At 39.2% G+C, this 16,204-nt stretch overlaps 1 protein-coding gene across 1 annotated transcript; it reads right to left on the reverse strand.

The window, feature by feature from the left end:
- Window positions 1-6,964: 6,964 nt before the first annotated feature.
- LOC146573600 (transcription factor 15-like) lies at window positions 6,965-9,442 on the reverse strand. The gene is made up of 2 exons (XM_085275494.1): window positions 8,806-9,442; window positions 6,965-8,041 (listed from the first exon to the last, which is right to left on the reverse strand). The coding sequence occupies exons 1-2, from the start codon at window positions 9,256-9,258 to the stop codon at window positions 7,976-7,978; spliced, it is 519 nt and encodes a 172-aa protein (XP_085131620.1). The 5' UTR covers window positions 9,259-9,442; the 3' UTR covers window positions 6,965-7,975.
- Between the last annotated feature and the right edge of the window lie 6,762 nt (window positions 9,443-16,204).

The following is a 16,204-nucleotide window of genomic DNA, read 5'->3' on the forward strand; positions in this document are numbered from 1 at the left end:
GATATGTTGTTCCATTATTTTGACAGGGGAGAAATCAGGCCACAAATTAGTCACCTTTCACCTCTAAATCAAGGACCACCGCCCTAAGGCTGAGACAGAGCACCAGGAGCAGCAGCCAAACTCGGAGCAATCAGAGGCCTGCCCCGCTGGACTGATATTGTCTGTACTAATGTCTTGGGTCATTCCACCACTTCCTCCCACTTGCATGTTGGGAGGAAAACAATAGTCTAGAGAGTGTGCGTTGTGAGAGCACAGTGTGTCAACACCGTTGCCCATATAAAACACACACACCCACACACTCTTTTAGACTAATATAGCACTCAAATTTTGGTGTATCATGGATTTCCCTCACTTCCCAATTAAATGTATCATAAAGACATTACACCTCTGTTCAATGACCGTCGTTCACTGTTTAGATGGCCTCTTTTATTCCTCTCTCAAACTGGGTGACTCATGCTATGGACTCTCAACTCTGTGGCCCTCTGCCCACAGAGGTCTGAGACATCTTCCAGAAGTGTGACATTATTTTCGAGAGATTTGATTGGCCAGTGATTGAGATTTCAGACCTTTTGATCTCTAATCTGGAACAGGTTAGGTTTGCAGCATAAATTACAATATCGATGTAGCCCAGTAAGAAGTGAAGCACCGTCATAGTACAGAAAATCCCAAGAGATATCTGAATAAGGTGAAATCTGTTTACAGCTCTGTTTTCATCAGATTTTGTTTTGGTTTTACATGAACAACAATATGGGGACGAGAACCCAGAATGCCTTTTGATTTCCAAGCTCTTTAGGTCTGTAGATTATGTGTTATTACCTTTTTGGAGGATTTTATGTTGCCTATGCCTTGATTAATGCATTGAGTAATTTCACAAAAGCTCACTATCTGCAAAGCTAAAGGCCTATTCAAATGGATACCAACACGGGATAATAAATTGTGACAATTTGCTTAATCATCTCAGGGATTTTGATGACAGTGGAAACACAGCATCAGATGAAGCAACATATTAGTGCTCAGACATTCTAGTCCCTAAAACTAGAAATTCGGTAGCTTTTGTTCCAACTATGTTTTATTTTGTGCTCTTTAAAACTAACATGATAAAAGTACATCTTTAATAAGTACACTAGAGCATAAGAAGATACCTTAGTATAGCTGTTCATATAGTCTAATGTTATGGCACACAGATACTGTATATTGCTATGTCTGGCCTATTCACTTGTTATTTGGCTGCTGCAAAGGATTAGGTTGCTCCCTGTTCTCCCACTCCACCCATCCATGGAAAACAATCATCAAAATCAGAGGCAGCCGATCCAAGACCGCTGTCCCTTGAAAGGGCCCACAGTCCGTGTCCAGTCGTTATCTTCTCTGACAGACTGGCTGGTAGGGAACCAACTTCAGGGTTAGTGAGGGGGCGGAAGGTATCTCTAATGTCAAACAGTTGAGCTACAGCACCATAAGGGTCTGTTTAGGGCTAAATGTGGTGGAGGGAAACAGTATCGCAATCTTAGCCCTTCCTATATGCCCCATGGTATCTCCCACTAATGCTTACCAGATGGAGCTGAAGATGGGGAAAGTGCTGCTGATGACTGACAGAATAATTTATGTTCAGATGGAATTTTATACAGTCATATACAGGGATATCACTAACTTTAATGAGAAACCACACGAGTCAGAGGTGGTTGCTTCATACTTTCCATCATGTGTCCTGTATCTAAAAGTTATCAACTGACTAATGCACAGGCTCTTGTGTGCAGGCTTACACTACTGTTGGTCGCAGTCACAATTCTACAGCTTTTGTTTTAGTAATGAAAAATCCTAATTCTGTGACATATCTCTGACTGAAATGTTTTCATCAAACTCATTTTAATATTAGACAAAGACAACCCAAGTAAATACAATATGGGGCTTGGGTGGGTGCCATTCTGTGCTTCAGGGGTGTGCCTGGTTCCCTGGTTGTTCCTGCTGGTGTGCTTTCTGGATCTGTTCACTGTCCCTGGACTCTTGTGGTGCTAATGGGTCCTCTTCCGGGCTGACCATGCTGCCTGGGACGTGCTGTCTAGACTCTAAATCACTAGTTGTCACCTACCTGCATGTTTGTGACTCAGCAGTGTTCACTACAGTTTGGTCTTCACTCTTGGTTGTGGCCACTGGGAGTTTCTGGTCACATGTGGATTTTCATCACTGCTCTGTGTTCTGATGTTTGGACTCTGGTAACCTTGATCCAAGTGGGGGTGTGATTCCAACATAAATCACCAGACTTCCTGTTGTTGTTTCTGCTTGTTTCTTCATCTGTGCTCTGTGTTCTGTTTCTGAGTTTCATTGTGGTGCATTTATCCGTCATAGATGTGAAATAGACATCAGGTATAGGATACTGGGGAAGATGACATGCATATGTTCACATATTTTTAAGAACTAATGATGTGACAGAGGACCTGCATCTGATGGTACATATGACATGTCAGTTGGCTTCTTGTTTCAGGGCACTTGTAAGCACTTTCCTTACTCCTTGATTTATTAGTAAGGTGTAGAAATACATTTAGAAATATACGTGAATGTTTCCCTTTCTGTTTAACTGTGACCGTAACTATTCAAGTCTGTTATTGTTGCTTGTTTTGGGTCAGTAAATTTGTCACAGCTATCAAAACCAATTAAGTAACTGGTTATATAGTACTGATTGTGTGTGCCATAAATATCATGCTAGCTGACAGTTTACAGTAAGTTCACTGTACAGTTGTTGACTGATTTTCACTGTCTTTTTGGAGACATGCCCATCCAGGAATTAAAATAAGCATCAGATGAGTGTAACAGGCCATCTGGGCCCCGACTGATGTCAAAACTGGCAGTGACCCAGGGCCTCGGGCCCCACAGGGAGGGTGTCAGTAAGGTCGAGCACTGGAGCTTTTTTTCCCCTTCCTGTGCTTCTATGACATCTTCCTGTCAGGGGGAACAAAGGCCGCTGGGAGCCATTTATCGAGCTCCACAGAGCTCTACAGTTATCAGATAAGCTCACACAGCAGCTTCTAATTAGGTTTTAGCACTGACTGGTGGAGAGAAATGGAGGGTTGGGATGCTTTATGCAAGTGTGCAGTTATTTGTGCTGCCCCCAAGGACTGCAATAACTTTCTTTCAGAGGGGTGTACCTCCAAACATCACTTCGAGACTTAGAGGATTCAGTTTAGTCATATAATAAATCAAGATTAACTTTGAGTTCTACTATATGCACTACTATATGTGGGAATGAAAACTTAAAAAAATGCTGTCTACATGCAAGAATGCTACATGTGGTGTCATAAGGGGACCAAGGGCATGTGGTCAGAAATATAAACCAGACAAAACCACTTGAAAACTAGTTAAAAATTCAGATTATAGACAAATCTCCTGTTTTCACAGATTAGGATTGTTAAGATTGTCTACAGTAACAATCTGCTGGCAACATTTAGCATTCTTGCACAAGATGCAACTGTGAGACAAATTGCAGTTTACTCATACAGACATTGTTTTTAGATTATTTAGCGCAAAATAAAGAACTCAGGGAATGTTGGAGCAAAACAAACCACAGCACTGTTAGGAATTCATTTTTCAAAACTTAAAAATGTGAAAAAGCGTTTAGTTTAGGCTATATTTGAAAAATATAGCCTTGATTTGTAATTAGAAGCAAATGGCATTGCAATTTAGACTCTCCAAATATCCCAAATCCACTACACTGCAAGTCTATAAGTTAGCAACAAACCAAATACTGTAAATGGTATTTCTGGTATAGCACAGTCTTTCTATGCTGAAAGTGTTTCGGCCTTAGTATCATGGGAATAAACAAGCCTACATAGATTTGTATAGCTCTTACTATTGTTTAATTAGAACCTAGAACAAACAACACAAAAACCACAACAAATGTGTTTCAGACCCTAAAAAATTCTTACAATCTTCATTTTTGGTTATTATTAAGCTAATCTTAATTGTTATTCTAGCTGACATTTTAAAAAGCTCTAAAAATGTTCCCGAGTCTGACTCGTATTAAACAGGAACTCTTTGTGGCTGCACTGATATAACACAATCATTATAGAACAGCCACGGCGATCAAGATGTACGAATTGTACAAGATATATTAGCTTGGCACAAAAGCCTAGAAGGATTCATCATATAACTACTGCAAAAGCAAAACTGTTGTTTTTACATACTGATTTTGTACAAAACAACAAGGATCTAACAGTGAGGTGACTTTAAATTACTTTTGGAATGAGCCAGACTATTTGTTTCCTTTTCACTGTCAGATGCTTCGTTTACAGACTGTTGTGTTTATTAAACTTCTACTGTAGCTCTAAGCAAGAACACAAGTACAGTTAGGTCCATATATATCTGGACACTGACACAAGTTTAGCTTTTGTACCTGTTTACTGAAACATATTCCAGTTATAGTTATATAATGGACATAATGTGTATCCACATTCAAACTGGATGAAGGGTTTAGGAGTTTCAGCTCCTAAACCCTTCATCCAGGGGTTTTGCTCCCTCTTTTTAAGGGGAGCAAAAGTAATTGGACGCTTGACTCAAAACAGTTATTTCATGGACAGGTGTGGGCAATTTCTTTGTTATGTCATTATCAGGTAAGCATTTAAAAGGCTTGGAGTTGGTTTGAGTTGTGGTGCTTGCATTTGGAAGGTTTTGCTGTGAACAGACAACATGCGGTCAAAGGAGCTCACCATGCAGGTGAAACAAGTCATCCTTAAGTTGTGAAAACAGCAAAAAAAAACATCTGAGAAATTGGTACAATATTAGGAGTGGCAAAATCTGCAGTTTGGTACATCCTGAGAAAGAAAGAAAGCACTGGTGAACAGTGGTAGATGATCACAGAACAGTTTCCACGGTGATGAGAAACCCCTACATAACAGCCAACCAAGTGAGCAACAGTCTCCAGGAGGGTTAGGCGTATCGACATTCAAGTGTACTGTAAAGAAAAGACTGCATAAACGTAAATACAGAGAGTTCACTGCAAGCCACTCATAAGCCTCAAGAATTTGCTAAGACAGTGTCATATGACGGTGTTTCATAATATAGATGGACAATGACCCAAACAAACAGCCAAATCAACCCAGGAGTTTATTAAAGCAAAGAAGTGGAATATTCTTGAATGGCCAAGTCACCTGATCTTAGCCCAACAGAGCATTTCACTTGCTGAAGACTAAACTTCAGACACAAAGGCTCACAAACAGACAGCAACTGAAAGCCGCTGCAGTAACAGCCTTAAAGCATTAAAAAGGAGGAAGCCCAACATCTGAGTTCATACATGAGTTCAAGACTGTCATTGCCAGCAAAGGGTTTTCATACAAGTGTTAGAAATGAACATTTTATTTTCAGTTATTCAATCTGTCCTGTTGCTTTTGAGCATCTGAAATTAAGGGATTGTTTCCAGATTGCTTTGGTTCCTCACATTTTTACGCAATTTTTTCAACCCATTGAATAAAAGCTGCAGGTCTGCATTTCAACTCCATCTGAGTTTTTTCATTTCAAATTCATTGTGGTGATGTAGGGAACAACAATTAGAAAAAAGTTCTCTCTGTTTAAATATTTATGGACCTAACTGTAAGAATATTTACCAAACAAAAAAAGAACAATCTAATCTTTTAACATACATACAAACTAATCTGCTTGCAGACTTGCAGATTGAGTACACAGTGGACACTTTTATTCTCACGACATTGTCTGAGGTTACACAGTTATACTATGCAGATTTTTCCAGTCAATATGCAGGCATTTATCCTTCAACCCTGTAAAAAGGTGTACTCCCATCAGCCTCTTCATGTGGCCAGAGTGCTGCTCTTCTGATGTAATCCACAACATTAACATTCAGCAGCAGCTGTGTTTGTCTGCACACAGGGTGGTAGGTGATATTAGCCGTGACTGATAAACACCACATGTGAATCCCAACTAAAATGATATACTACCAAAGTGGAGTTATGCACAGATCAGTCCTTAGATTTCTTTATTTGTGTAGACCCTGCCTCCAAATTTGCAAAACTGTGAATGGAGCATAGGTCATGTAAACAAATTAGGCCTTTTTTTCTCATAGGAGACTACAAACGTTTATGAAGAAACTTGAAGCTCTACCACCAAAATTCAATCTTTGTCTCTTCTTCTAGTCCATGGATAAACTTGTGCAGTTCTTGATATTTCCATCAAGAAGTGATGGAAATATCAAGAACTGCCTTGGTGGGCCTTGAATGGAATTTCATGGTTATCACTACGAGCGCATCTAAAAAGCTTTTTTTTCTTCTTCTGGTCTGTTTGTATGCAATTTTTATTTATTAAAAAAAAGTTGCCAAAGAGAAACAAAGGACAACAATGTAAATGTGACATGCAATTAAACCACTTCTGATGAAATGAGTTGATCATGGATTCTTGCATGATAACCAGTTAGCCTTTTTCTGCTTTGGGCTCTATTGTATTGGCTGGGGGCCTGAATGAACAAAACTATAAAGACGTTACCACTACAGGTCTGTAACAAGTAGAGAAATGTTGACATTGTTTATTTATTTATTGCTTAAACTCAGTTTATTTACTTACATTGAGTGAACCTACCCAGGAAACAAATTGTAAGCTTTGTTCAGCTTTGTTATAGACCAACCTATTTCAAAATATGGCAAATATTGTGTCACAAAAACAGTTTCTGTGCATCACCAATAAAAAAAAAACCTTTAACAGGCCATGCAAAGGGGACCTTTAATGATCTCATCACATGCTTATTGCTATGTTGGCAGAAAAATGCAAGAGAGCCATGCCTATGTAAAAATAAATTTAATCTCAAAGTAGATAAAAACATGTAGATAAAATCATTGCCTCTCAGATATCTTCTCTGACACTCCAGAAACTATTCAGGTGCATAGATCTATTTGAGAGAAAAGCTTCACACAAACATCTTGAGGACCAGCACCAAAGTGTTTGTGAATGTTCATTAGACCAGACCAAACCATTGTTTTTGTTTGTTTGTTTGTTTTCTTTTGTTTTTAATCACAAATAGGAATGACATCAGTAACATTTGTGCATGATAAAACCCATATTTGTAAATTGGAACCAGTAAAAAACACTGATGATATGTTTTATTGCTCCGTGCAATAATCAATCAGTCAATTAGCTTGACAGGTAATAGTGGTATAACAGATGACATGTAATCATGTATTCTGATATATCTTTAAATTATCCCAAATTATATTTAAAAACTGTGCAATTATACTAACATTTTCATGGATTACTTGACATTTTTATTATGTTCTTTATGATATTTCCAGGAACTTAAGACTACTTTGGATGGACTACTCTTTGAATCAGCAGCATCTTTTTCTACTCAATAGTTAAAGCACTGGTTATTATCATCAGTGTGGTAAGGCTCAACAGTTTCATTGTAAGTGCAATTTGATATGAGTCACTGTAAATGCTGAGTATGCAAAGTGAATTGTACTTGTACTGAAAATGTTTAAAGTACAAAACAAAGTACTCTTGGACACAGAGTTCTAGGATGTTACAGATTTAAAGTATTCTCCATTTTTTGTTTTGTTTTGGTTCATAGCTTCCAACTATTAGTAATCATACTTTAGGTGAGTGATCCAAAGTGCTGTACATAAGTGTAACCCCATCATGGATCTAGGGTTAGTATGGATTTCTGTTCCCCTAACATGTAAGATCTGTTCATCTAATGTATGTATGTAAGTAACCTTCTTAGTGCTGCTCACTTTGTATGTCACAATGTTATAATTTCAGATTATTTATCCACTATACCCCAAACAGTAACAATTTGTGTACTGGATTTCTGGCAACTGCTGGAGACATACAGGTAGTTCACTTGGCAATCCTCCTGTCTCACTAAATAACCAGACAAAGCCTCACAAAGTAAGAGGACTGCTGTAGTGCTGAGATGCTTCAAGTCTCTAGGAATATCTGCTGGGAGGAAGAAAAAAAATCCCACACTGCTCCAGTTTAGACACTTTCATCGTCGACTTAGCTGTCTCACACTGTTTCCATGCATTTTCACACAGTCTCGTCTGTCCTTCACCTGTGAACAAAGATGAATAATCACCTTCAGTTTCAGTACCGTCATCATCTCTGCGCACCCATGGAAAGTAACTCATTGCACTCAGGATCGTTGCAATTACACAGTTGTGATATGACACTTATAAATGATTAGATTTTTCACAAACACGGTTGTCAGTGTAAAAATGCGTTATATGCTTTACACTAAAGTCTCTAAATTAATCTCTCAAATTATTTGCAAAATAACAGAATTAAAAAAAATCACTCATTAGAATTCATTAAAGCACATTGTCAGGTCTACACTACCTGAAAACAATATTCAACAATTAATATACTGGGGTTTTTTACTAGCTATTTTTTAAGCTGTGCTTACCAATCTGACCAAAGCTCTTTTCTGAATTTGTCATTTTCGTATTTCCTCATCTGTCGATAAAAGCGGACACGTCGTAAGTTCTAAGTGCACATGTCTTCTGAAGTGTTTGTTTATCAGAAAGTCCAGCACGGTGTGTATCCATCGTGTATGTTTCTCATAAATATTGGAACCTTTTGGAATTAGCAACGCCCATAATTGCATCCTTCCTTATGTCCTGCTGCAGGAATGGTGCAGGAATTGTAAATAGATTTTCACCCCGAATAGAAGCTGTATTCCACAGAACGCGGATTTAGTGAGACTGGTTTTAATAATATAAGCTATACGTGTGCGCATCGGTCGAGGCAGAAAGTATAGAACATAATAAATGTAGTGTCGTGTATGCTGGTGAGCTGAGAATCTTCTGAGTATGTTACCCCTTTGCGCTGGTTGCTGAGGCAGAATGTGCAGATAGTCCGGGGCTGTTTGCCCTGCCCACCCCCCTTCACTTCTCTGTACACAGCACTCAGGCACGGCTGTTCGCCCTCTCTTCCGTCTCCTACCACCAGCACGTTGGCCAGGTGAGAAATATAGCTGGATGCCAGGCGCAGCGTCTCGATTTTGGAGAGTTTTCTGTCCACCGGCTCGGTGGGGATGAGCGTCCGCAGCGCCGTGAAGGCTGTGTTGACGTTCTGGGTCCGGTGTCTCTCTCTGGCGTTGGCAACGTTCCGCTGTCCGACTACAACTCCACCGGACTCCCGCCCGTACCCCTGATCGGTGCTGCCGTCACTCTCGCTGCGGTTCCCTTCCTCGTCGTCCGACATCAAGGTTAGGTCCGCGGGGTAAGAGAAAGGGTGCGTGGAGACGGGTCTCAGCATAGTGAAAGCCATTACTCAAAGGCAGGCGGGGAAATCAATCCCTTATATTCAAGTGGAAAACAGCGGCATGGAGACAAGAGTCGTGCGTAAAAGTTGCAGTAGCTCCAAGCCAACAGACTTCCCCAATACGTTCTGACACCCTCCTCCTGTGTGATAGTCAGCGTGACAGGCAGGGCTCTTATACAGTATACAGTAGTCTGCCAGCTTTACGTGAGGGGTGGAGCAGATGCAGACACTTCCATTTCCCCAAATGTTCGTTCTTAAAGTCTGGTGTTCATTTGATGATATGTGTAACACAAATGGACGCGTCACATGGAGAGTGTAGAGCAAAAAGGCACAAAAGAAGATAACAAATCTCGATTGTGCCGATCGTTAAAATAAAAACAAATCTGATCTGGTCTTTATCTGTCTGCTACTGGAGATTAGGGTCGTTTTAGACCGTATGGTACGTTGTTTGAAATAACACTGAGCAAAGATGTAAATTAGTCAATATAACAATATCTCAGCAAGCCACAACATGAAACAGCTGGTTACACAAATGCCCTGAGCCTTAAGTATCATTCTGAATGTCTCCCTTCTGCTATACACAGGTCATGTGACATGACACTGTCTGCGAGTTAAATAAATAAATACATGTATCATTATCTGCGAACCATTTGAAGGTTAAATGGGGGAAAATACACCCCACTCAAAAACATGAGGACAGGGCTGTGCTTTTTCAGTATTTTTGATGATATTCAAGATTCTTTGATGATTTTTAGAACATATGAGATCCTCAAATAATGTTCACTGTATGGTCGTTTCTATAAACCTCAGGTAGTTAAACAGTTTTCTTGTAAACAAAGGTTCTTTTCTAGTAGCAGTAGAGTCCAAAAAGGTGTCGTACATAAAGTCCACAATATTTGTCACATTTAAGTGAAAGTTATTAATAATAACACAATAGCATCATTAACAGATAAAACGAATGCAGTCACAATGTCAGTTTGAAACACCTATCAATGCAGTGCACAAACTGCACTTTCCACATTGCCCATAAAACAAAATGAACAACTTTGAGCTTTATAAGTTAAATGAAGGGAGGATACACTAGTAACAGACTTCTCTCATCATTAGACTCAATGAGCAACAACAATTAAGCAGCTGAACAGTCATAATATTGCATTATTACAATCATACAGGGGCGGAAACATTTAATTTACCATTTAAATGCATTTATTTAATTGACAAATTAAATAAATGTATCTATAACTTGTAACAAAGGATTTGAATGTTAGTACATTGCTGCTTCATATAAATAAAGAAGCTGAATTTATGTTTTATGGTTGACAGTAAACAGTCTGTACAGACTTTAGAGGACCATTGTAGAGGTATTCTCCACCACTATCATCCAAGGCACCATGAGAATGGTTGTCTTTTAGAAATACAACTGTCTGAAATTACCTGTGACTGGTGACACGGTGTAAATGCAGTTATATATAGCTAGCGAACATCTCATCAGCTCAGCACTTTGGAATTTCCTCTTAAATTTTGAACTTCCTTTCAAGTTCTTTGTCTCTTCAGCCAAAGTTGCTCCAGCTTGTCTAATTTCGTTTAGGTGTAGAAATCCCATGAGGCCAGCAATTACAAGAGGATGTGAAATAAACAACAAAGCTTTCACATAACGACAACTTTTAAGTGTTTTAATGTATTTTGATTGACTGTTGATCAGCTGATCAGCGCAAGAAACCACTGAAACATTTTTACAAGAATGGCAGAAACTCATTGTCTTCATAAGAACTGATGTATAACATGCATCCATATCACCTGTGTTCTCTCAGATTTTAAAAACAACACAGTCAGCACAATTGCTGGCTCATGTCCTTAGAGCGCCAATGTGATTAGTGGCTCTACAGTTGTCCTATTAAAGTTTGTCTAATGGGTTAAGTGTTGTGGGTAAATAAACACTCAGCAGATGCTGGAGGTGATCAAGCCTGAACCTTTCCCCAAATGGTTTCCAGATTGACTGGTGCTGTTAGGATTTAAGTAAGCAGGGAGGGGTTGACTGAGTGTCATCAAAGGGCCTGTTTTTACAAACACAATCCCCCAAGACATCAAACCTGGACACTGCAAGTCCTGACCCCCGGGGGCCCCCAGCTCAGCTGCACCAACAATACCACGACCTACACGGAACCTGGTCCCACTCATAAAGCGGGACACCACAGTGTTTTACCATGCTCTGCCAGCCGGCAACACGACCCCACTGCATTTTCTCTCCTTTCACAGTCTGGAACCATAAATTCTTCACCCCACCTGCCCCCAAACCCCTCACCTCCTACATCAACTTAAAGGAATGCCATTAAATGTCTGTTGAGGTGATTAAGGTTGCAAAGCTAGTAGGTTGGATGTGTGTCAGGAAAGATGCGAAAAGTGTAGTTAGTAACAGCTTCTTTTAGGTAATGCAGGTATTACAGGATAATCCGACCGATGTGACATTATCTATATAAATGATCTGCTTTCCTGGCTGATTATTAATATTCAGTTTTTAATAATGGCATTAATTAGAGTGAATTCATCATTCTGCTGTTCTGTGTGTTAGTTAGGTAGTGGGTGAGCGACCTGGATGTCACTCTGAAAACAAAAGTTCTATCAGGAATTGAATACCTTGATGGTCCTCACCCCACCTTTCCCAATTTACTATTTTTGTTTGTCCAGACAGGTTTCAGTAGATACAGCTTTTGAGTTTTTATGGAGTTGTTTTTGTGCTAGAACCTGGTTGTTTGAGCTGTTAGTAGACTCTGTTTTAAAACTAACTTTAGTTAGTTTGCTACCTAGTTTTTAGCTAGTGGGGACTGGATGAAAGCACTCATGCAAGTTGCTCCAAAAGCATCATAACCTATTCATGTTGTTGCTTTTATAGTTTAGGGTTAGTCATGTGTTCTTTACATGGAAATCACTGTGCAGGCCCTAAGAAGCAATCTGAAGAGTCTCAGAAGGTCTGATTTTTGCAGTTGTGTTACCGTCTATTGATTAATGACACCTGCTGAACATTCCTGCACATGGTACCTTACCTACCCTAAAAGTATGTGTGAATAAGCTGTTTTTCCATTGTCAGCACTTATTTTGTATAGAATAGAGAGCTTATGAAGCTCAGCATTGACAGCTTTCAACACCCACAGCACACAGCCTTTTTACTATTCTCATAGCACCTTCAGGTGAAAATAGTTCAACTTTTGGAAAAATACTGCACGTTACACATGTCACTTCCATCTGCATTTCCAACACAAAACCTGCTGCATATGGATGTAGAGCCTAATTATGAAGCTTTTGTCTGTGCTGATAAACCCATCATCAGCTAGCACTTGTCTACAGAAAGGTTTTAGCCCTTTTTCAAAGTCTTGGTTTAGCGGCAAGTTTAAACTGTTGTTCCATGCTAGCTAGAGAAGGCAAAAAAAACTCTCTTGCTAAATCCAAAACATGTCCACCAAAAAATCTTTCCAGTACAAACAGCAACAGAGCAAAAAAAGGTAGAGTGAATAAGTGGATCTAAACACAAATGATAAAAGCTGAAAATCACACTTGGTCTGGGTTTTCTCTAACAGAGTCAAGTGTAATTGAATTAAGCTTTAAATCAAATTTCTGTTTTCATTTGCATTTTACACACGATCACAGCGTTCTGCAGTTCTTCAGGTTGTATTTTGACCACTTTAATTCCACTCTACTTTAAGAGAGTGGAATTAAATAGAAATATCTTATGATTCCTTTAGTTCTACTGTCATGGAGCTTTTTCCCACATTAATAACATCACCATACCAGACAAGAAATATTCAGTGATGCTTTAAGAATTGATGTCAACATTCTGAAATGGTATGACATGATGAATGAAAAAGACATACTTAAGCACTTATTTGTCAGTTTCTTGTGTTTTTATCAAACAAAGGAAGCAAGCATTATACCTTGACTGTTCCCATCATAAATATACACCAACAGGAAAGTGTTATTTCATTTTAAATATAGTTTACACATTTAAATAAAAATAAAAGCAATTCAGGTTTTCCAAGCAGTAAATTCCCTTTTTGCTATACCTCCTGGTGTATAAAGTGGAGTGACGAGAGAACAAGATCTGTCGGCATTAACGCTGTGGTGTCTCCTGTGAGGGAATCTGCTGGGAAAAACTGCAGTCAGATACCTTGACTCATCGGAAACAGCTGCACTGGAGGGAGAAGAGCCTGCTCAGCCAGCTGCAACCTGCTGCAAAGGGACATTTATGTGTGCTTGTGCTTTTGTATGCATGTGTTTGTGCTTTATTAAAGGGAATACAGCAGAGACTGGTAGGGGTGGCAGAAGGTTAAGAGTATGGAGGAGCCGCAGCAACAGCTTTTACTGGAGTTTAATGTTCATGAAAAGAGCATCTCCAGTGTCTTTATAAAGAACTACTGTGAACCTGGAAGAGCTCCAAAGCAATAACAGTGATCTTCTGAAGTCATTGTTCTAATAATGTTGCATTTGCACAGAAACCAAATGTCTGTCTTGTCTCTCACATATCAACAATCATCAGAACTGCCCAAATTGTGTTGGGTTTTTTTTTTTTCTTTTGATGTGAAAACGTAGAGCAGCTGCTTGTAACACACAATATTGAACTAAATTTCATCTTTAACATGATAGAACCAATGTGAGTAGCAGTACACTAAAATCAATATTTTGTCATAAATCAAAAGAAATATCAAGTTTTGATCATTGTACTTTAACTTAACATTTCAATTGTTATCTTTATTTTCTTTTGTGTCGTATGTACAGAATAATTATGTAAGTGCAAATTTTCCCTTAAATAGCTGACTTTGAAATATATGCAGATAATTAAACCTGAGAATAACCTCAAATAAATTGCAAGTCCACAAAGTTTGAACTGTCTGCTATGAGTTCAAAATGGAAAAGGAAACCTTAATATTTTTTGGCAAACATGCTCACAGACATATGATTTTCCACCACACTAAGTGTTCTTCCCGTACTGTCACTTTGCTTGCATCCAAAGACCCAGCGCTCAATACAAACCACTGATGTAAAGGATTGCTCTGTTTTTAAATTCCTATTTGAAATTTGAAACGAGTGTTAAAACGGAGACCGAGGTTGCAAAAGCAATTAAATATTTTTAGACTTTTTAGAATATGGCTGCCATTTAAGACTGGCTGCAGATTGCTTTATGCACTTTTCAGTTTTCAGTTTTTGCATAAACTGCTCGTTCACAAGCAAAATCTACAACACTCAATGATGACATATTGAACAAATAAAGTTTTGGCTAAGCAATGACTTCACATCATTGCCACGCTCCTAAAAAAATGAACACTGTACATTTTGACAGATTCTAAAGTTCATTTCTGAACACTTGGATCTGATGTTGTGGTTTCGCTTAGAGTTTCAGGCTTACAAACACACAGAGCATCTAGGCAGAACTGTAAGGTCCCTGCTTTGTAAACCATCACCTGGGCAAGCACCATTTTCTATTTGGGTGATCAACATGTAAAATTCCTTACAGCAGAACTCAAATTGGATCCTGACTGGTAACATTTGGAACTTAAAGCAAAACAGTGTTTAAAAAGGGATCAATCCTGCAGACAAGAACGATCTACTACTTCTGCTCTTATGGTAATTCTGTGGTTTACTACTAGTGTCTACAGTTCAGTCAGAAACAGGGAGAAACCTTTTTAGTCAAATAATGCAACAGCTCTCTTCTAGTGCTATGAGATCTCCGTTTTTGGTGTGCTATATAATAACACTGACCCCCTGCAAATAACAAACAGGTCTCTGGGAATGTGGATGTTAACAGCTTAAAGAATTCTGTATTCTTTATCACCACAGTACTGACTAATGTAGCTGTTGAAACCATCAGTTAATCCAGACAGTGACTATGTAATACATTCATCATCCAGCTGTCTCCTTGGATAAAATAGTCAGCACTTCTCATGCGAACAAAGGCTACTGTAAACCCTCTCTCCCAGTATGGAAGCAACAGGATTATCTTTCATTTGACCTTTGGTGTGACCTCCAGATAAGACACAGGCCATCCTCCTCCAACGACTCCACTTTCACACTCACATTTCCCCTCTTTTCTCTCTGATTATCTTACATGCCTCGTGACAGTTTAAGCAAGCAAGACAGGTGTGGAGGTGAAGTCAGTAAAAGTTCAACAAATATAAGCAGATGCATTTTGCTCACCTCTTGTTTTGAAGATGACATCATTGTTAGAAATTGGTCCTGAGTTCCAGTACCGTAAAGAAGTAGTTTTTCCTTGAACTTGAGAGTAGAAGAACTAGGAGTGTCATCATTTCCCACGGGATCCCTCAAGGATCCTAAATAGGCAGAACATCAAATCAACCCCTTGCCATACAGGAATTTGACTCACACGCAGTGATTCTTGTGGAGAATCTCACTGCTGGCTGCAATACCATGCTGAGCTCCAGCCCAGCTGGTTTCCTCCAAAGCCACTTGGGACCTCTGAGCAAAGGCTTGCACGGGTCACCAGAGTTTATCGCACCAGAGTGATCTAAAAGTTGGCTATTAAACCTTGTCTTACAGTACATGATGTAAGTGATATGGCTTCAGATCTGACAAAGGGGGCTATAAAAAGAGCTGTTTTGGCCTTGAGGTCAGTCACCTGCTCAGGACACAGTGGTCATATCTTCCATGTTGATTGGCAAGCAGTTCTGACCTGCAGTGGTGCTCTACTCCTTTGTCTGCAGTGGAATGCATTCTTATGTTTACCAACATGTACTGCACATAGTCTTGTTCCGAGACTAAAAAACAAAACTACAGGGCAATGTACTTGCATTTATAGAGCACTTTTCTTACTGACCATATAAAAGCTTTAGATTTTCACCACACAACACTTCACTCAGTACACTTCATCTAGCTCTTATCAGCCACTTTTAAACCACACAAATTAACCTAAAGTGCTTATCTTTGAACTGTGGGGGGACAAGCTATA

This window comes from Mchenga conophoros, linkage group LG5 (assembly GCF_057382185.1).
Source record: "Mchenga conophoros isolate Kocher_MC1m ecotype Shallow Benthic linkage group LG5, M_conophoros_male_GT1.1, whole genome shotgun sequence".
Lineage (NCBI taxonomy): Eukaryota > Metazoa > Chordata > Actinopteri > Cichliformes > Cichlidae > Mchenga > Mchenga conophoros.

Coding starts and splice junctions, on each gene's coding strand:
- LOC146573600 (XM_085275494.1), bottom strand. CDS start 9,258: ATGGCTTTCACTATGCTGAGACCCGTCTCCACGCACCCTTTCTCTTAC. Junction 8,042..8,805: donor TCAGCAACCAGCGCAAAGGG/GTAACATACTCA, acceptor CTTTGTTCACAG/GTGAAGGACAGACGAGACTG.